The sequence below is a fragment of the Taeniopygia guttata genome, chromosome 19 (assembly GCF_048771995.1).
Source record: "Taeniopygia guttata chromosome 19, bTaeGut7.mat, whole genome shotgun sequence".
Classification (NCBI taxonomy): Eukaryota; Metazoa; Chordata; class Aves; order Passeriformes; family Estrildidae; genus Taeniopygia; species Taeniopygia guttata.
The window spans coordinates 3,153,195-3,174,289 of NC_133044.1; the positions used below are offsets into that span (position 1 = coordinate 3,153,195).

Consider the following 21,095-nt stretch of genomic DNA (forward strand, 5'->3'; position numbering starts at 1 on the left):
GTGAAACAGTTCTGAAATTCAAATTACAGCATCCAGGCACAGCAGGTAAGCAAAAGACTATGTAGTAACTCTTCTGAAACAGATCTGAAATTCAAATTACAGGATCTAGGCACAGCAGGTAAGCTAAAGCCTGTGTAGTAACTCCAACTCTGGTTCTGTGGGCCACAACAAATTCTAATCCTGGTTGTCTCCAACATTTGCACTGGCATCATTCCTGCACTGTCATAAGCAACATTTCAGCTGGCACCAGCTGCCAGGTAGTGTTTCAAAACCTTTACAGTTGCTACAGGGCAGGATTTTTCTTTTATCTGAACAGCATGTTCTCATTTGATTATTTTCACACAGACACAGGGGATGGATATTGACAAACACAAAGGCCTTAAGCAAGGAGCTGAGGGAACAAAAATAAAGATATTGAGACACCCTCTGTTCTTCTGGGATTGTGGAGGCAATGAAAGCTGTGAGACATTGAGATCAGGAGCACATACAGGATGCCTGGAGCAAAAAGTCTCAAGAAACACATGCAATAGTACCAGACAAGTGGAGTCCTTGGGTAAACCAGAGGTATTTAATTCCTGCTGCTAAAACAACAGTTCCTCCCCTCAGCAGCCCTAGTGAGAACTCCTGGGGTCTCTGTGTACAACAAAGCTGAGCTGTAGGTCCCAGAAGGATTTCTGGCTCCATTCCCACTGGCTTTCTGTGCTTCCAAGGACAGCAGAAGCAGCTGCAGGCTTTTTGTCTGCTCTGTACCAACAAGCTAAGACAAGAAACAATTTTTATCCAGATACTGTTTCTCCAATAAAACTCCAGAAATTAGTTCTCCCTAAACTACTGTTCAAATAGCAAACTTCAGACTCCATGCTGTGAGGACATTAATTCACTCTCCTAAAATGCTAACTCCAAGATACATTACAGGCTTCCTTTCTGAGGGCTGACATCCTAGAGAGGTTTTGAATTAAATTATTTGCTAAAACAGGCACTGTCTGGCACAGTGTAAGAGATTCGTTCTACTCAGCACACACTTGGGATCATGAACTGCACAAAACTGTAAACTCATGTCCTAAATATAGAACATTCCAAATAACTTATTGATACCTTCATTCCACTTCAGTGGAATACTTTATCCAAGGATCTCAGTGTATTTTACACTGTAAGTTAGAGGCTATTTTAGACTCCTTTTGCTTTTGAGAAACAATGCCTCCACTTCTCCAATTAACAGGATCCAAGACTCATTTTCTTTAGCAGGATGAATGACATCCTACAGCACCACTATGGGAAAAGAGTTGCATCCTTAAACCATTTTAGAGATTTGGGAGCTTTTTATTCTTGAATGACAGACAATCAAACACTTGCCCAAGAAGATAAGTGAAAAATGTCTCTTTTGCTATCCATCTATTGTATCTGAGTTTTTTTTAAGCATTTCACAGAAAAATTCATGTCACTTGGAGAGGTGAGCTATTTTCCAAAGCCCTAGTGCTAAAAAACATTTGTCTCTCACAGATGGAGGGTTTTTATTTAAACATCTCTACAAGTTCCCTCAGCCTTGGCACCATGGCCTCCACACCCTGGTGTGTGCAGCTCCCCAGCCCTGTGAGGTGGCACCAACAGCAGTGGAGCGCTCTGCTTACATAAAATGCTTATCTGCAGCTCAAACCTGCCAGGGCTGCACGTCCACCTCACGGAAATCAAGGGCAATTATCCTGCTGGCTGCAGAACAAAACATTTTTATGCCACCATTAACACACAGCAGTTCACTGGGGTGTGGCTCCAGACGAATGGGCACTTTCAGTAATTGAACTCCAGACACACTAATAACATATCAAAATGGTATTCTCCCAGGAGATGAAGGATGAGCAGTGGAGAAGGTCTGAAAATGTTCATACACAATCAGCTGAATGGCCCACAGGTTTGTCTTGGATTTAATTAAAACTTTTATGGTGTATCTGTCTTTATTATGCTGACTTGTGTGTGGTCATGCAACAGGAACACAACCATAAATGGAGACATGAAGGAGAAGGAACCTAACTACTTCCTGAGAATCAATCCAAATGAAGCTTTTTGTAATACATAAAAGAATAACTGTACATTCATTCTCAAAGATACATTCCAAATTGCTATGCAGGGGTACAGCTTTAATCGAAAGTACTGCTATTAATTTATTCTTGAGATGTGAAAGTATTTATCCTTGATCACAATCAATTTACACTTTTTTCACTTAGTTTTGTCACTTTCATTGCACACCATCTTTTCTGTCTGAAAACTCAGAGCAACAATCAGCTGTTGACTTATTCAGCTACATGATCTGTCAAACTGCATCTGAAACAGGAGCATTTTCTTATTTCAAACTGTCTAAGGTTAAGAAAAGCTTCAGCCCAACAGAACTACAAAAATAAAACAGACTCCCATTCACACTGAGAACTTCCTACTGTGACACAGACTCCACTGGCTCCAGCACTGATGAAAAAAAATAGCTTCTGTAAACTTAGAAATAGCTTGAAATCCTAAAGTCTTATCTGCTGGACTGTGTCACCGTGTTCACAATAGCCTGGCAAACAAAAAGGGCAGCACATGCTAGAACATTAAATGCTACAGAAAATTAGTAGGTGTAACAGCCTACTAAACATGTGAATGCCTTGCATAGTGTTCATTCTTGCTGGGTTATAAATTAGTGTAATCACAGAAGGTAATGATGTCTGACACTTCACAAACACAGCAGAAAGGGAAAAGCCTATTTGTGCAAGTGGCACTCTCTTTGTACCGTATTTTGCAAAGCAATTCCTTCTCTAGAAGCAGCATCCTGCTGCCAAGCTTTGTGTTTGCTATGAATGTACTTGAAATATATCAAGGTACAGGACACAGGTTTGCCCTTCTCTTTGCTTTAAGTGCCCATTTTAAACAGAATAGTTGGTGACAAGCAGCAACACCCCTTTCTCAAATGGAGCAGCACTGATCATTCAAACAGTTCTGTCATCCTTTTCTGGGGCAGAACAGAAGTGCCTAAAGGTTATGTTTATAAAAACCCCTTAGGTAAAGAAACCATAGACAACTGTAGGACTCTGTAGTCTCTTTCCTTGTGCATAAATCAAAAGAACAAGAGCCTCTCCAAAGCTCAGATGTTAAATCAAAATACCTAACTAGTCCACTACCCCAAGGCTGAGCTGCAGAGCTGACTAAGGAACCCTCATGTATAAACAACAGTAAATGATAAATCTGAAATTCAGCTGCTTACTCACCCACCAACACCTTCAGTCAACAATTCCAGTTGCTTTTGAGATGTCTGGACATACTAAATTTAGACTGCTGAGAGATTATTTCCACTTACCAATGCTCAGGAAGGAAAACCTTGTCTTCTCAAGAAGCACAACAGACTATACTTTCCCTCTCAGAGCAGATAACATCATTCAAAATGAAGAATGTTGAAGTCAAGATCCAGGAAAAACAATCTACAGATTGAACCTAGAAGTTCTGATGCACAGTCAGCTGCTACATTAACATCTCAGCTTTGTACTAAAAGTCACTTGAGTCCTACAGCCCTAGAAATCATGAGCACACCTAATTTATGTCACAGATTTCTACAGTAAAAGATACACATCCACACAAATGAAAAGCTTTTAACACATGTAAAGACAGGAAAGACTGAATGTCACAATCTCTATTTTGTGTTGCTTTGACTATGCAATGCCCCAAAGGTGCTTCTCAGTATTTTTTTTTTAACAGTGCAACTCTGCTTTTAAAATGAGGACTGAGGCCAGGAGATAAATGTATAGTTCTTATTCAAATATAACAAATGGCTGCATGAGCTTCCTCATGTCTTATTTAGCTTTGCTCCACACTGGCAGGCCTTAGGATACAAAAATGTACTTCCTAAGCAGAACACGCTCCCCTAGACAGGCTGCAGAACAACTCCTCCACCTCATCAGGCAGGACCCTGGCAATAAAGAGAGGAAGACAATCTGAAGGAATTGAAAAGATCCAAGTGCCTGCTTGGCTTTTTTCACTGTATCCTGTCCTTCTGGACACACAGGCAACAGATACACGTGACTGTGGTTTTCTGCTTCCTTCAGTTCCTCCTCACTGTGACACAGGACTGAACACCCCATTTCTATGTCATACTGATCTCCAAGATGCTGCTCTTGCTGCCACTTGTTTTTGCTGAATTGCAAACTGATGACAGCAACAAAACAGATTCAATCCATGCAAAATAAATAAATTTAAAATCTTTTACTTGGCATATATTATATATATTGATTATATTTTCATAAATTCATTTTAATAAAAAAAAGGCATCAAAATATATTTTACCTGGACATCATAAAGAGCTACAATGTTCTCGTGCTGAAGTTCCTGTAAAACAAGATATTTGTATTATGGAAAAAGGGTATTAGTGTTACTAATACTATTAATAATTGAATTTGCTGATAATGCTGGTTTGGTGATAATCAAAGACAATGTTTTTAAGATGATCAGATGGAATTTAGAGGAAACTCCAGCTGTTTAGACAATATTTACAGGATAAGGAAGTTAGGAATTATCTTGAGAGGTCATAAAAAACATTTGGTTCCAGAACTTAATGTCTGTGACTTGTTACAGAAAGTACCAGAGCACAAAATCCTCTACTGAGCACCAAAAACTGACAAGATTTAATTTCTTAGTTTTACATAATTTCTTACTTAGTGAAGTAACCAACTAGACCATGTTCAAATCAAGCTTATTTTTATAATACAAAGAAAATCAAAGCAAATAACATTAAATAAAACTCATGGGACAGCTCATGAATTATTTGTAGTTGCTCAAAAGATCTTTTTTTAAGTTTTTAAGTTACAAAAGTTAGAAGTTAAGTACTTGCAGCACACCAATATACCAACACTAATTCTGGTATATAATAAATAAATTAGAATATAATATGTATATAAGGTAGTGATGTATCTCAAGAAGGTCAGAAAGATGGAAAGAAAGCAGCACTCAGTATTACTGCAAAGCTGTGTGAAATGAGATGTGAAATTCAGAGAGCTGGGAATGCTAAATGACCACCCAAGGAGATGTTTCCATAAAATAACGCTGAAAAACTCAAAGATGCTCCATTACATTTGCTCTGTTAGAGCCACACTCCACATTTTAAGGTAATTATCACAAGTGGGCAGCTGCTTCAGGAATTAAAGGCAGCTCACTGGTTTCAGCTTTCAAGGCACCTTTGAGCAAAAAAGATGAAGAAAGATCAAAGACTGATGCTTCACCCTCAGCATGATCTGCTGGGAAAAGGTGCCTCATTGGCCATCCTGAAGGAGAGTCTTCCACATGAGCAATAAGCAAAGCATAGAGACTGCTTCCACAATAATTTGCTATTTTTAACTGCAAAGGCACGCTCACGACCTGTTCTGAGACATTTCCAGAACTAAAGATGTATTTTTTTTTCTGTTTTTCTTAGTATTTTTATTTCTGGATCCCTAACAAAGAAACAGCACAACAGCAATTACTGTGATACCACCCATGACCTGGAATGAACTAGGTCAGAAGTCTCTTTTCCTTTTCAAGCAAAGCAGCTTTAAAAATCACTGCAAATTAGCATACCTTTAAGATTTTTATTTCTTTTCCAAGGAGGATTTGTGACTTCGACAAGTTCTTTTTGTTAATACTCTTTATGGCTACTTCCCAATCAGTTTTCTGGAAGTGAACAAAAAAAGTACTGTTAGTTTACTTTTTTTAAAAAAAAAACTTTATCCTCTAACAACTATCTAGGAAAACACTGAGAAAAAGTTCCAAGATGACCCCTCTTCTACCAACCAGTTATTACTACATCATGTGACACCATCAAGAACTATTTCATTCCACAATAGCTTAGAAAGCTATTAAAATCCAGCTTCAGCTACACTGCATTTTAATGGATTCCAAAGCATTAAAACAAAAAAAAGAACAAAACCAACAAGTAATCATACCCTATTTATTTTTTGGTAGCAGCGCTATATGTCTGCTATTTTAGACCTCTCACAATGATCAGGTTACTTTTACTGTCATTTAAGGACTTCTCATTTTCAGCTTTTTTATACTCTGGCGATGAAAACTGCACAGAACCCCCTCTGTTTTAAGCAAGCTTATATATTGTCTATTTATATATCATCCAAAAATAAACTATTTACTTGTGAGGTGAGAGCACCTCCATTGGCCTTTAAAGTTTCCGTTTCCCTTTCTCATTATTATTATTTTTTTTAACCCCAAAATCACTGCAGAGTCGTGAGCTCTGCCTTAATCCTCCAAAATGCTAAATCTCAAGGGTTCTTTTCAGGAAAGCAAAGCTCTTTAGGCACCAGAATAAACTCACAGCATCAAGAAACCATAACGTAACTATGAATATCCGGGGCGATGAGCAAGTCACGCCAGGAAACCAGACACCTCTGAATTTAAGAAATCTTCAGCCAATCCCAAAGGAGACAATTTTCCATTAGATCCCTCGTTATCCAGCGAGATAAACATGACCCTCCCGACAAACAAAGGGCTCAGCCTCCCCTACAGCTGCAACTCTCCCCTCGCCGCTATGGCAGGGAGCTGCCAACAGCGGGGAGGAGCGGTGGGACCGCGGACAGGCCGGTGGGCTTGAGGGAAGGGAAAAAAAATAAAGGACTTATGGATCCCGGCTCAGGGCCGCGGGGCAGCCGCGGGCCTCAGCCCACCCGCACCTCCCTTCGGCTGTTTTTCAACCCCGAACACCCAAACCACGTCAAAACTCCCCAGAGGACACAGCCCCCCACCACCGCAGCTGTCACCCAGCCGAGGGGCTCCTGCCGGCCCCGGCTTGTGTAACCAGCCCCGCTCCGGCTGCGCTGTTTACCTTGCGGTGGCGACCTTTGAAGACCACAGCAAAGGCTCCGTGTCCTATCAGGTCCTTCTTGCTGTACTCAAAGTCCCCCACCACCTCCATCATCCCTCAGCGGGGCATGAAGCCCCCGGGAAGGACGAAGGGAAAACAAAGGGGCTCTTCCTCCAGCTACAGCCGCCTCACGGCAGCCGGCGGCGGGCTGGGAGCCTGCCCCGGTCCTGGCTGCCCCCGGCGGCGGGGGCAGCTCCTCTCATAGCGCCGCAGACCCCCGGGCCGGCGGGGCTGCTGCAGGGCGTCACCGAGGCGAGGGGCTCCGTCGGGCATGGGGAGGGGAACGAGAGAAATCTCAGGGTGTGAGGGGACAGGGCGGCATCGGCGCCGGGACCAGGGGCCTTCTCAGCGGGGAAGGGGGCTCCGTGCCCTGCCGCTGCCCGGCCCCATGGCCCCGCCACAGCGGGGGCTGCCAGCGCCGCGGCCCCGCTCAGGGACCGAACCCCAGAGCATCCAGCGACGCGGGGGGAGGCGCGGCCCACGGCTCCGGGAATGGCTGTCGCTGTCGCCGCCGCAGCCCTCGCGAGAGGGGAGGAAGCAGTGAGAGTGCGGACGGGAGGGTCTCTCAGGCCGCCAGCGCCTCTCGGGGCTCCTGCCGCCCCACCACTTCCTCCACAGAGATCCGCACTCCGCCAACCTCGGCTGCGAGTGCCCGGCCCTCTGCACCGCCCCGCGGCTCTTATAGGCCGCAGTGCGCAGGCACGGGCGTTCGGGCGCTTCCGCCGGCGGCCAAAGAGTGCCTCACCCCGCGTAACCTGGGTAACCCTCCGCCGGCAGCGCCTCAGAGCGGGGCCGGAGCGCGGCCATTGCCCCGAGCGCTCCCCACACCCGTCCCGTCACAGGGCCGCTCTGGTCGTCCTCTCAGTGAGGACAGCGACCCAGGCCCCTGGGCACACCCTTGCCTTCACGCCGGGGCAGAGAGGCCAAAGTCAGCCCGCCACGCCCGGCCATCACCTCAGCCCTTTCCCTCAGGCGCACCCGCCGCTGAGGGCAACGCTGAGGAGCCACCAGGGGAAGAGGGAGGACCGGAGTTGTACAGGACAAGAGCTGGGACAGTCAGCAGCACGGTGGGAAGGCAGGTATTGGATCATCCCCGGTTTCCAAGGCAGTGGCATTGTTTACATAGCACCTCCAGGTCACTCACTCTCAGCCCTGTCCCTGCTCCAGGTCCCTCACCCTCAGCCCTGTCCTTGCTCCAATAGTGAGCAAAACTCTCCCTCAAACCTGAAACAAGGAATTCCAATGAATGGAGAGGCAGTGGAGGAACAGGCATACAAAGTGCTGTGAGCCAAAGACACTTGGAGTTGTTCGCTCCCTTTATAAGGAGAACAACGCCTGTAATTTACAGCCCCTGCCTCCTAGCAGTTTTAGATCAGCCTGGGGCTGTTTACAGCACGTACAAACATTAAAAAAAACCCAACCCGCCACCGATCAACAGTCACATGAAGCCTTTGACCTTCACCTCCAGGTTCACATAATTATGCTCCATTCCTCTGGGTTCCATTCCTCACTGCTCTCTTCCCCCCCTCTCTACCCATGTTCTCCATCACACCACCTCCACATCCCAGATTCAGACCCTTTCAGGCTTCCCCAATATCCCCACGGGCCCCAGTGGATGCAGGATGCTGTGACCCCTCTGACCCCACACCACTGTGCTGTGCCTCCCCTGATGTGACCCAGGCTCTGCTTTCAGTGTCACCAGATCAAAATAGAGACTGAGCAAAGAGTTCTGCAGTTGGGCCTCTCCCCATTCCTCACTTATCTCCCTTGGCTTTCCAACACTCCAAACCAGGCACTACTGGAGCTGTGTGCCATGCCAGGACCTCCGCAGCTAAAGACTTCTCCACAGACAACAAACTTGGATGTAAAAAATATCCAGCAAGAGATTCTTAAGCAAAGATTGACAGCTCTATGAAGGGCATTTTAAGCTATCAGAGGAATCCTAAGAAATCTGTTTTGTGCCAAAAAGAACCAAAGGGCTTTAAAACCCCTCAAAACTGAATCCTCCCTTTATTTGGTGAAGTTTTGAGCTCCCACCCAAAATCCACCCATGGCACTACCCTAACAAACAACACCAAGAAAGCGGAGTTAACCAATAATTTCAATACCTCAGAACACCCCTGTGGAAAGAATAAATGAGATGTAAAAATATTCCAAGTTAATCATAAATTAAAGTGTTGGTAGTAACAGACACTTTGTGATATGCTTCACAGTGCCCCGTTAAACCAGGAAAAAGCCCACAAGCTTCCATGTGTTACATATTCTGATTCATAAAAATTATTTCCTTCAGAACTGGTTGTTTATTGCCATCCACCAATTCTCACTTCAGTATTAATCCTCTCAGTGTCAGCGTGTATCCTCACCCCAAAATCAATGTCATGAGCTACATTTTAGGGAAGCTGAGAACCAAATTCATTCAGAAGATGCCTTTTGAGCAGATAAAAGTCACAACAGCCATTACTAAGCCACCCATTCTGCATCCCACTTGCGAACCGAGACACATTTGCCCGACACATTTCCCTTCCCTTCGGCAGCAGCGCTGCCTCATGTCCTTTTGTCCTCCTAATGGGGCTGGAGCCCTGGAGCAGGTTTGTTTCAGCACCGCAAGGACAAACAGCCGGGAGCGGCAGCGAGGTTTGACCGGAATAACAAAACACCCTGCGCTGGGATCCCAGCGGCTCCCGAGGGCTCCAGCAGCGCTCGCTGGAGGCTGCGGGATTTGCATGCGGGTCACTCCTCCCAGCTGGGAGCTTCTGGGTGTCGGTAACTCCAGCATCCACACTACAAAGAACCTACAAACAGCATCCTCACTTGCTTTTGATGCTGGAAGAGTTCAGAGGCAGAACGGACTGGATTCACCTTTCCCAAAGGGAGCCTCGCTGCCGGAGATGTTGGGAGAGCGATGCAGGATAATCCCATGGAGCTCGTGCTGCTCCTACACAGATATCCAGCATTCAGCCCTATATTCTGCAGCACCCCGGGAGTGCTCTGCTCTAACCATGCAGCAGGACACTAAAACATCCAGTGCACCTGCCTGATCCACCCCGGGAGATCCTTCAAAAACACGGAGCACTGTGTCCTGAGCTGGTTCATTTTTAACATCACGCTCTGCAGGAGCTGCAGCCCACTGAGAGACCATCAGCAGCCCACAGTTCTGCAACCACCATTCACAGAGGGAAGAAAACAGAACAGCAGTGCTGATGGCGCTGGGGCTCCTTCCCAGCTGCACCACCTTGCTTCAAATTAGTCCCTCAGTTGTGAGCCAGGATTTCTGATCACAAGAGCAACACATCTAGGAAGGAATTAGCAACTTCCAGGTTGGTTGTCCAAGCGCAGAGAAGGATGCTTTCATCTGGTAGCAGCTCCACAGAACACAGACATCACCACCCTGAGTTCTCTTAACACTTTTCATCCTCAAAAGCACTCATGGACTTTGCAGCAAGCCCTTCTCTACCATATCACACCAGCAAAATGCAGCCCTGAGGTAGAAACATCACCTGAACAACGCCTGGGCTGACCCAAAACAAAAAGCAGAACAAAGCTGCTTTTCCTACTTTTCATGCAAAACAATGAATGAGGTTCATTTTCTTCCTGTTCATTGAAAGATTTTTTTCATCTCTCTCTCTCTCTCTCCCCAGGCTATAAACTTGCACATGGAAATTAAATTACAGATCTGGGAAAATATTCAAGAGATCATCTGAGTCAAACAGGACAGGAACGTGTGGCTCCAAGGACCCAGGGAACACAGCCCCAAGAAGAGTTTTCACGTGGATTTTAAGGTGTCATTTATCTAAATCAGCTCCCAAAGGTAGGAGTCTGACAGCATTCTGCTCACTTCAGAGCTATCAACTTCACTCCAGGTGTTCTGACCATATCCTTCCTTCCCTCCCTCCATCACACTCAGGATTTCCTTAGACAGGTAAACCTTCCTCAGAGGACTGGCAGACTTCCCAGTCCTTATCACTACTGTCCTCCCATTGGGATTTGTAACAAAATTAATGGTGGCATCAGCTGAGCTTTTAAAGGAGAAAGTGTTAGAGGGCTCTGTAGGACAGTTTCTGGCTATGCTTAAAATTATTATTGTATTACCAGTGAAAAATAATGCCCTTGTGGTAAGAAAACTTGTGTGGGATGCCTAATGAGTAACTCAGGGAGAAGTGGACTGAAACATGGAAGCAGATCCCAGGATTCCTATCAAACAGCACTGGAAAAGCTCAGGCATTTCAGTAGGTTTTCTGTAGGGCTGGTGCTGCTCATCCCAGAAAAGCAATCACAAAGCTCCAGCCTACCTCCTAGATTTGTCCTTTAACACAAAGTAACAGCTTCCCCATTAATAACGCCATCAACCCAAATTTGCATCTGCAATTGCCCAAATTAGCTAATTAAAGCTCCCATCCCCAGCGTGGCGGAGCGAGGGAGGTCACGCGCTGCTGCAGCTCCTGCCAAGCAGGAGCCAGCTCTGGAGGGAAGGACAGCAGCTCTGCCTTCCCCAGTGCCTGAGCAGGCAGTGACTGCAGCCAGGCCCGGGAAATGCCGCATTCAAATAAAACTGGGAGGGAGGAGTGTCAGGGAATTGCTTAGGAATACAGCTGGAGCCAGGCCAGCACTTAGTATGCATGCAGGCTGGTGCTGTATGAATGGTAAAAATAGCAGCAGATGCTTAGATAAGAAAATACAATTTGGTTTACATGCAAAGCCATCACAGAGCATGGTTCAAAAATCTACCTGCTATCAGATCACAGGAAGATTAAGGCCAAGAGCTTATTTTGGTGTAAATTTAATTGCAAGGCCTTCTCTTTCTTCAAGAGGTCTCACTTCACTTTGGAAAACCTTTCTGCTCCAGCATTAGAAAGGTGAGTTTAATTGAGGCATTATGTCACAGAAGCAGAGTCTGAAGGGATGGCAAGAGCATGGTCAAAGGGCACAGTGATTGCTTTGGTTTGGAAATCAGTGGGCAAGGTACACTGATATTTTAGGTACACCTACACACATGCACAGCCAGCCTAGTTCCCACAGGCAGGATCACATCCCTGAGCTCTGATACATCCCTGCCACCAACACAAAACACACCCTGGACTGACAGGACACAGTGACCCTGTGAAGCAGAGAATGATTCTTCACTCAGGAAGAGCCACCTGCAACCAGGAGCAGCTGCTTGCAGCAAGTCTGACTTGGGGACAGAGCTGAACTCCCAAGGGTGGTTCATTTCCTTTAGCACAAGCACCCCAAAAAACTTGGAAACCAGGAAACTGTCACCAGTGACCTGCTCCTCTTCTTCCCAAGGGAAGATTTATCAGCTAGTTTTAAACCACCCTGTCCCACATTTACCTCAGTGAATTACAAAAGGCTTTGTTTATGCAGTGGCCTTCACTGTGAGCAAGAACCAGCTGGAGGAAGCACCCTAATGAACGAGCAGGTATGGGATACTGAGCTCTTCCCAAAGATCCCATAGAGACAGCTCCCTGCTGACTTGGCTGGCAGAAGGAGATACTCACAGGAACTACAAATTGTCTTCTCAGTCATATTAAAGATTTAACCCTTTGTTCCAGACTGTCTCACCTGAACACTTGCAGACAAGCAAAAGGCCATTACTGCACAATCTTAATTCTCCAAAGCAATCCTGCCAGCAGGGATAAAGCCCTAAAATGCATCTTCTGCAGCTGGGAAGCATTTGAGACCCAAACTCCTGTTCTGAGTTGTAGTAATCACTGCATCTGAGGGCTATGGGGAATGTTTTGACCTTCATGCTAACCCACTGCAACTAAATCTGACAGTATAATTTCTGCTCCTTATTAATCACATTTTGGTTTTCTCTGTTTCATAAGCATTCTGGAAATAAACATTTAGTCCAGGTCTATTTACATCATGATGGCTGGAAGCCCAAACTGACTGATAAAAAGGCTCATAAGCAAACTTACAAATCTACCCAGCTAACAGTGTGAATCCCTCTCACCCACTGGGCAAGTAAATGCACTTGAGAAATTCCAGGAGGAGCCAGCTCTGTGCAATGGAAGTATTGCTATTTTCTGTATTGGTCCCAGTCCTGCTGTTAACACGTATCCAGGGCAAGGGACAAGTGGCACACAAAATTCCTGCTCCATTCTTCCCCACCCTGTTCTTCCTTCCTCCCGAGCCAGTGGTGGATGGGAAATGGACACTCATCCCCCTGTTCAGAGTCTCATTTTCCCATTCCCAAGAGCTGCTGAAACCTGAAAACTCAGCACAGCTCCAGCAGTCATTTGAAGTCCAGGCCTGTTGCATCCTGAACAGATTAGCAAAGGAGTTTTCTGCTGTGGATGCAGAGGATCACTGGCAGTTAATGCTCAGCACAGCCTGCAGGGAAATGGGATTGTGTGGAAAGGCAAAACCTTAGTGGAATAATGAGAAGCCCCAAGTCCTCATTCTCAGCTGATCTTTGTCCCAGATCATGCAGCCAAGCACAATTCTGCAATGGAATGATGTACTGAATTTTCCCATTTTTCTCTCTCTCTGAAGGCCACACAAGGACAATCCTCTCTGTTCCCACGAAACCCTCTTCTCCACAGGATTCTTCACAGAGCAAGAAAGGGCACGAGCAGTCTCTGCCCTTCGCTTGCCCCTTTCAGGACAATGGCTACTGTGAAGCAGAAATTCCAATAAAAACCTAGTTGAAATGGTGGCAGATGAGATATCCCTCCTGTGATGTTCAGAGGAACTCATCCTGCAATGTACAGCTCTTAATAAGAACTAAATTAAAATTTCCTTAAATAAATATAAAGAAAGAGTCAATGAGGAAGTGTTGCCAGTGGGAACACAGAGCCGTGTTTGGGTCAATCTCTTCATCCATCTCCTTGGAGATCTCCCAGGACTGTGCTGAGGGCAGGACCAGCAGCTCCATGTCACTGTTCCTATCGACGCCATCTGGAAAGGGAAAGAGCTGCTGTGTCCCTGTGGTGGGGCACAGCTCTGCCACAGGGCCCAGCAGGCACCAGACAAGAGCAGCACCACAGGGACCTGGGGTCACCAGCCACAGTCAAATGGCAACCAGCTCCCAGGAATTTGTCTGCATAACTGAGAGAGAGAAGAAGGTCAGAAAGGAAAACCTGACCAGCTGGTGCAACTGTTCCTTTCCCTCTCCAGGAGTCAAAATATCTGAGTCAGATTTCATCCTGACTGCTTGGTTGGAGAGGCTCTGCTTTCTAGTTATCTCCCAGCTACAGTTCCTGCCCTGAGAGAGGTCAGGTCTCCCAGCTGGAATCTGACACAGTGCTCTCTGCAAGGAGATCATGCCCTAACCACACAGGTCTCTGCAAGGGCACTGTGGCTCTGAGGGACACACAGAGTAGCTGCAACATCCTCGTGGACACACAGGTTACTCACATCCGCAAACACTTGTCCTTCCCTCCGCTCGCTACCCTCTGTCCATCCGGGCTCCAATCCGCTGCATACACCTGGTGTGATGGAAATCAGTCACCTGTGCTGGGAGGAGGGCTCACTGCTGCCTCCCAAACAGCCCAGCTCCACCAGGCAGCTCACCTCATCCGCATGGCCAGGCAGATCCACGGCCAGTTTCTTTGTCTTGGCATCCCAGACCTTGAGGGTGCTGTCGCTGCTGCCGCTCACCAGCAAGCGGCTGTCGGCTGACCAGGCAATCTGGTACACGGCCGAGACGTGGCCCCGCAGCGACGTCAGGTACCTGGGGATAAGGACAGGCTGTCAGAGCAGCAGGCTTTGTTCCAAACTTGCCCTTGCCTGCATGTTTCGTCTCCACCAGCACAGTCACAGGATGCCAAGCACACTCCAGGCAGTCTTGCTAGACAGAGTCCATCCAAAAACCCTCCCAAGTGGGCTCAGAATCTTCTAGAGGAGAGGATGCCTCCTCATCTCACCCCCTCAGACAAGAGACCCTTATCCAGCAGGCAACACTTCAGCCTCACTGCACAGATGTGTCCTTCCCTCTCTGGCTAAGCAGCCCAGATTTAGAAGGGCCTTTAAAATCACTGACATGAAAGCCAAGCTCATGAAAGTTCAGGTTGGTTTGCAAGGGAGGACTGCTGCCTGCAAGAGCTCACCAGTAAAGTTAAAAGCTGGATTACAGGAGCATCCAAATACCAACAGCACTACTTGTAACTACAAGAATTTGCATCATCCAGAACAAGCTGTTCTCTGGCACAAGAAGTGTTTAAACTGGGTCAGTCTCCAGTTCCCAACACACACATCTTCAGGAGATCACTGGAGTGGAACATCCCATCCCACCACAGCTGCGCCTGCCCTGAGAACCGACGCTGCAGCAACAGGGTGTGCATACAGGTGCCAGGCAGTGCTGTGGCTGAGTCACAGTGGGGCTGCACACAGAGAGCCAAGCACAGACACCCTGACACAAGAAAAGCCAGACAAGAGACTTCCCAAGGGCAGAAAAAGGCAGAGACAGCAGAGTGACTTTGTATAAGTTGAAGCTACAGAGATGCTGAACACACCAGGAAGCTGCTGGCAATGAAGTGGGGCCCAGCCCTGTGCGCCCGGAGCATTACACACAGACTCCATAACAGCACCACCTCTAACAGAACAAACCAACTCACTTTCCTGTCCTGCCATCCCAGAGCTTTATGGACTTGTCGAAGGAAGCACTAGCTATTATCCGGGTGTCTGGCGAGAACAGGACTTGGTTAATCAATGCCTGGTGGCCTGTCATTCTCTCAAGTGGCTTCTTGTCTTCTGCCGGTCTCCAAAGAAACAGGGTGAAATCATCTGACCCTGAGACAAGCCTTTCTGGTTCCTGACCCTGAAAAAGAGATGAAAGAACCCAAATTTTGTACAAGTCAGATGTGGAGAGCTTGGAAGCACATCAGTGTTGGGGTGTCCACTGCTTTCACCAGTGACAGTGTTAGAAGTGACAGCAGGGACAAAAGGGACTTACCCGGACTTGGTTGTACCTCTGCAGTGCCCTGTCTTTCAGTTCTGACACTGAAAAAGGGAAAAGGAGGGTGAAAGAGAGATTGGCAATCCTTAGATGAAAAGAAATTTTATCACCTTGTCATGCCAATTCCAATCCTGGCTCTGCGGGTTTAGCAGGAGCATTTGTGACCACTCAATTTGCCAAAGACAATTTGGGAGCAAAAGCCCTGGAAAACAGAGTGACCTCCCCATCCCCCAGACTGTTCCACCCTGGCATGGGCAAGAAAAATCTTGACTTCCATGCATGGAAAAAGCATGACCAGCAGTCCTCCCCCAGCCTCCAACGTGGGTGCTGCACTCACAGGAGCCTCTGACATCCTGGGGGTTGATGGTGGCCTCGGCCGGCTCGAAGGCACCAGTGCGGAGAACGTAGTCGGTGCTCAGGGCCATGGTGTTCACCCAGTGAGCGTGGCCCTGCAGGGTGCGGCACAGGACCCCCTGGGGACAAAGCCACCCTCAGACAGGGACAGGACACAGCCAGGCTGCACAGCACCCACCAGACCCACCGGGCTGCAGGGACCAACCCGAAACTTTCCAAACCTGCTTGCCCCAGCTGCAGGCAGGATAAGCAGGGAAGACTGCTGAGCTTCAAGAATCAGTTTCTCTTGCAGAACACCCATCAGCTCAGGTTGCTGCAGGGATCTGCCAGCTTTTAGCCCCATTTAATGCTCTTAAGGATGAAAACATCACACAATAGATACTCCTTGCAAATGGTGCCAAGCAACAGGTCTGACAGGTCAAGAAGATACAGCAGCTCTGTTTTTCAGGGCACAAGCTGTGCCAGGAAGAGCAAAGCTACCCCACAGTGCGCCCAGCCCCCTTTGCCAGCAGCCCAAGGGCAGTCCCTCACTTACATCCTGGCTCCTCCAGACTTTGATGGTCCTGTCCTGGGAGGAGGAGTAGAGCAAGCCATCACCCCCCCACTTCACACAGGTCACCGACTGCGTGTGGCTTGTGAGGATTTTGTCACACCTGCCCATCAGCGTGTCCCAGATGCGGATGCTGCCGTCCTTGGAGGCACTGGCCAGGTAACGGCACTCTGGGTTTCTGGGCAAAGAGATCAAATCCATTTGTGCAGCTCCCCTGAGCCCCAGAGGATTGCAATAAAATGCAACTTTCTTTTGGCTTAAGATCAGAGAGAGGCCAGACAGGGGCAGATCACTGACCTACAGGGAACAAGGTCTCACAAGGCAAGGGAGAGGCAGACAAATGCTTCCTCAAACCAACTTCTGGGCTGCACAGCACAGAAATCAATCCAGGGTAAACCTGGCAGCTGAGGCCTTGGCAACGACCTTGTTTGCACATCTTTAACCCACTGGCTAAGGAGGTCACCATGAACTGGCACCTTCCCTGGGCACAGACTGGAGGGAGCCCTGGGCAGCGGATCAGCCTCATGCAGGGACAGATCCATGGCCTTGGGAATGTGTTGGATGTTCCCCTGCCTCTGCCATGCTTCATGCCTGTGGACAGAGTGCTGTTGTGTTGACAGGGCTGAAAGGAACACTGTCCTTCCACATCCACTATTGCTCAGGGGGCAAATTGAACACATCTGGAAGCAGCTGGCCACAACCCAGCAAGGACAGGGCAGCTACAACCCTCTGTCCTTTGCACATCTTTATTACTCTGCATGGTGGCACCAGCAGTGAGGAAGAGCACAGCCCCTCCCATTGGCACTGGAACTGGCTGAAGAAAGAGAACTGCAGAGCTGGCAGGGTCATGTCTCTCTTCCCCATTTCCTCATCTTCCTTACACTCATTTTTTTTGCTAATCCAGTTAATTGTCTGAGCTTCCTACTGGCAAATTCAATTTGCAGGGCTCTGCTCTGAAGGGGCCCTTTTTCTTTATTTTTTATTTATTTCTGTAACATCTTGGATTAATGGCTACAACTGTCCCCTTCCACTCACCTCTCCCAGAGGGAGCTTTAGCCGATAGAAGGGATAAGGGGATTGCACAGTTAATCATCCCTGATGACAAACAAACAGGATGACAGAGGCCAGCAGGATCAGGAAAGCAGAAAGGAGTGCTCTGCCCTTGGACACCACCAGGCTTCCCTGCTCCCACCTCAGCACTGCTGGAGCAGCACATCAGTGTTTGTCCACGGGCAGGTGTGTCTTTTTCCCAGGGGAAAAGAGACACAGCCTGGCAGTGATTCCCCAGCAACTCACAGGGACTGTGAGCAGCAGCTGGGACTCCTGGCTCCCAGCTGCACACATATTTCCCAGCTCACCTTGAGAGCTGTTCTACACAGGTTTTTTCCCATAACAGGAGAAAGGCAAACAGAAGCAATGCCCTTCAGGTCAGGCTGCTCTTTTCCATAGGAGCAAAGGGGAAGGGCTGAGCTGGCCCCTTCACTTACATGTGGAGTGGTTCCCAGCACAGGCATGTGATCCATTTGGAGTGGCCAGAGAGCACCCGGCCGATCTGGCTGCCAGTGGCTGGGTCCCAGAGAAAGATCTGTCCAAGAGAGGAAGCACGAGGGTCACGTCAGGCCACAGACATCATGTGAATCCCCGAGACATTGGAGCTCCATTTAGAAAGCAGAGGTGTCCTTGGGATCGTGTTTGCACTCGCAGGCAGCAGCAGGGGAAGGGGGCTGGATGCCTTTCCAAATCCCTGCAGTAATCAGCTGACACCCAAAAGAACTAGACCTGATTGCCTAAAACGCTGCTGCTACAGTTATCTGACTCAACTCAAAAAAGATACAGGTCCCCACAAAGTCATCCTGTGCCAGAGACTCAGGCAGTGTTTGCAGAGCACAGTGAAAGCCACAGCTAAACGTTGCTGATTATCGGATGCTGTGGGTGGGACACATGCTGGTTTTCTCTTGTTGATTCTCTCTCTACATAAATGTTCATCTTAAGAGCCAAGGCATTAGTCATCTCCTACTTAAGAACCTAGGAGAAACAGGGAAAAGGAGGACAAGCAGCTCTCTGGGTTCAATTAAAGGCAGACCAGCACCAGATCATGGCTGAACCACCCTGGCCCAGGACATTTCCTTGGGATTAGCATCACAACTCTGGCAGCTCTGTGAGTGCTGTCATTGCTCCCAAACAATTTCAAGGTCAGAGAGAGCAACTGCCTCTTAGCAGCTCAACTCCCATTTAACCACATGCTCCTGCTTCCCCAGGCATTTCTGCACTTCAAGCACACAAATGTTGCCCCTCAGTGAGGGCTGAACTCCTTTCACATTTGTGCAAGAGGGAATTTGGCCACATCTGTGTGGGAGCACGATGACCAGGCTGCTGCTGCAAGGCTGGATCATGCTAACAGCAGCCCTGACCTGTCCTCACTCCAGACACCTCCCTCGTGATGGAGCCGCTGGCCAACGACCACATCCAAAGCCTGGGCTCTTTCCTGGACAGAGGGAAAAGCGACTGCCACAAGACAGCAGGACTCAGCAGCAAGAGCTCCTCAGGGTGACAATGCCAGAGCACTGCCTGGCACTGAGAAGCTTCTCGCAATACTGTCACACACAAAGCTCCTCTGGAGAAGAAGAATCCTGCTCAAAACAATGGGATACAGGCCTCACACCCCTGAAGAAACAAGAAACGCCCCTAATCCCCCCCAGCCCCATGCTGAGGGAGCCCACGTGTACCTGGCTGTTCTTGCAGCCCGAGGCCAGTTTCTTGCCATCAGGTGACCAAGCAATGCTGAGCACCCAGTGCCGGTGACCTGGCAGAGAGAGCACGAGTGGGTGTGAGTGGAGAGCTGTGACTGTCCCTGGTGTCCCAGCAGGAAGCCACTCTGTGCTCCTCCTGGCCAGCCCCACTTTGCCAAAGAGAGCTACTCCCTCCCCAGGCAGCAGTCCCAGCCTGGACAGCTCAAACAGCACCAGGCTCTGTTCTGCTTGTCCCCCAGGCAGACAGGGGGTCCATGAGGGAGGGGGTCACAGGTTGTCCTCCTGGCACAACCCAGCACTCACCTTTGGCCGTGAACTGCGGCGTTTCCGTGCTGAGGTCCCAGAAGCGGACAGTGGTGTCCCCAGAGCCGCTCGCCAGGTACCTGGGAGAGGAGGAACAGCTCAGCACAGTGTCCCCAGGACAGGACAAGGGCAGCTGCTGCCGTGCCCTGATCCCTGCCTGCAGCACACCCTCGTACTTTCCCGTGGGGCTGAAAGCCACGGAGATGACAGCCTCGGTGTGTCCCTCCAGGGAGCTGGTGCAGCGTGTCACGGCTCGCACCCTGAACACCGCCTGCGGCTGGTAGATGATATCCAGGACCTTCTCTGTCTCCACGCTCTGCCCTGCCAGGGTCTTCTCCAGTGACGCCACGATCTCGGCATCGTGGACGAAGAAGGCCAGAGGCACCGGCTCATCCTGCGGGAGAAAGGGCAGGTGAGGCAGCGAGGGACGGCGCCGGGTGCGGCTGGGGGCGCCGGGGAGTTCGGGAGGGGTCTCACCTTCTGTAGGAGGGCGTTGCAGACCAGCTGCAGCTTGTCCGGAGTGATGGTGACCGGGACATCGAAGGGGGAGCCCAGGCACTCCCCTGCCTCATCGCGGAACTGGATCAGGAGCCGCTGCACATCCTCCTCGTCCGGCGACATGTTCTGCGGGACAGCGGGCTCAGCTCAGCGCCGGGAATCCCACCGGGCAGCGGGCACAGCCCCTCACCCCGGCAGCGATACCCGCTGGGGGAGAAGGAACCTCCACTGGGGGACCCTGCGTAGGGCGAAACACCCCGCACTGAGCAGGAGCCGCGCGGGGAAACCCCAGGAGAGGGCGAGAAGATCCCAGAGCGCCGCAGCACTCCCACCCCTGCAGCTTCCAGGTGCCGCCCGTCCCGGTCCCACTCCCGTCCCGGTCCCGCTCACCGCGGCCATGTGCGCGCGTTGCCCCCGTGCGCCGGAAGCGGGCGGGGAGCGCCCGGGCGCGGCGCCGCTGCCCCCTGGCGGCCGGAGGTGAGCGCCGCGCTCGCCCCAAGGCCCCGGGTTCGAGGCCGCGCACGGACAAATCCCGCGGGCCCGAAACCTCGGGGAGTAACGCCAAACGACTCAAGATGGGCCGAGCTCTCACACACAGTCCGGCCCAAAGGTTAATGATACAGCCCTGAGCAATATCCATACCCAAATCTGGGAGCTGTAATACCTGAACATGCCCAGGTTCAGGTATTACAGTCGGGATCCTGCCCAAGAGGGAAACTGAGGCAGGAGTGCACTAAAATAGGCAGGAGTTTAGTGTGGTTCAATACTTCAGGACTATCCCCTGCCCCTTTACACCTTTCCCAGCCCAACTTCTGCCATGTCCTGTGACTGAACAACTTATTTACTATTTAAATAAGAATTAATCTTATTCACCACACT

At 49.1% G+C, this 21,095-nt stretch overlaps 2 protein-coding genes across 3 annotated transcripts in view; both read right to left on the bottom strand.

The window, feature by feature from the left end:
* ULK2 (unc-51 like autophagy activating kinase 2) overlaps positions 1-7,517 on the bottom strand; it is a 36,200-nt gene extending 28,683 nt beyond the window's left edge. Inside the window, exons 1-3 of the mRNA XM_002198747.7 lie at positions 6,824-7,517; positions 5,569-5,661; positions 4,303-4,344 (exon numbers count right to left, since the gene is read on the bottom strand). Of these exons, the coding sequence (XP_002198783.4) occupies positions 4,303-4,344; positions 5,569-5,661; positions 6,824-6,916 (228 nt within the window). The 5' untranslated portion in view covers positions 6,917-7,517. The remainder of the gene's footprint in view (positions 1-4,302; positions 4,345-5,568; positions 5,662-6,823) is intronic.
* Positions 7,518-8,944: 1,427 nt separating this feature from the next.
* Positions 8,945-20,718, bottom strand: NLE1 (notchless homolog 1). Of its 2 annotated transcripts, none has more exons than XM_030287870.4 (13): positions 20,607-20,718; positions 20,196-20,342; positions 19,895-20,112; positions 19,719-19,798; positions 19,392-19,468; positions 18,153-18,250; positions 16,651-16,843; positions 16,099-16,234; positions 15,759-15,805; positions 15,421-15,623; positions 14,378-14,537; positions 14,222-14,292; positions 8,945-13,762 (listed from the first exon to the last, which is right to left on the bottom strand). In XM_030287870.4, the coding sequence occupies exons 1-13, from the start codon at positions 20,613-20,615 to the stop codon at positions 13,750-13,752; spliced, it is 1,452 nt and encodes a 483-aa protein (XP_030143730.1). In that variant the 5' UTR covers positions 20,616-20,718; the 3' UTR covers positions 8,945-13,749. The 2 variants fall into 2 exon arrangements, with proteins under 2 accessions (XP_030143730.1, XP_072793434.1); XM_072937333.1 differs by lacking the exon at positions 20,607-20,718 and adding an exon at positions 20,549-20,566.
* Between the last annotated feature and the right edge of the window lie 377 nt (positions 20,719-21,095).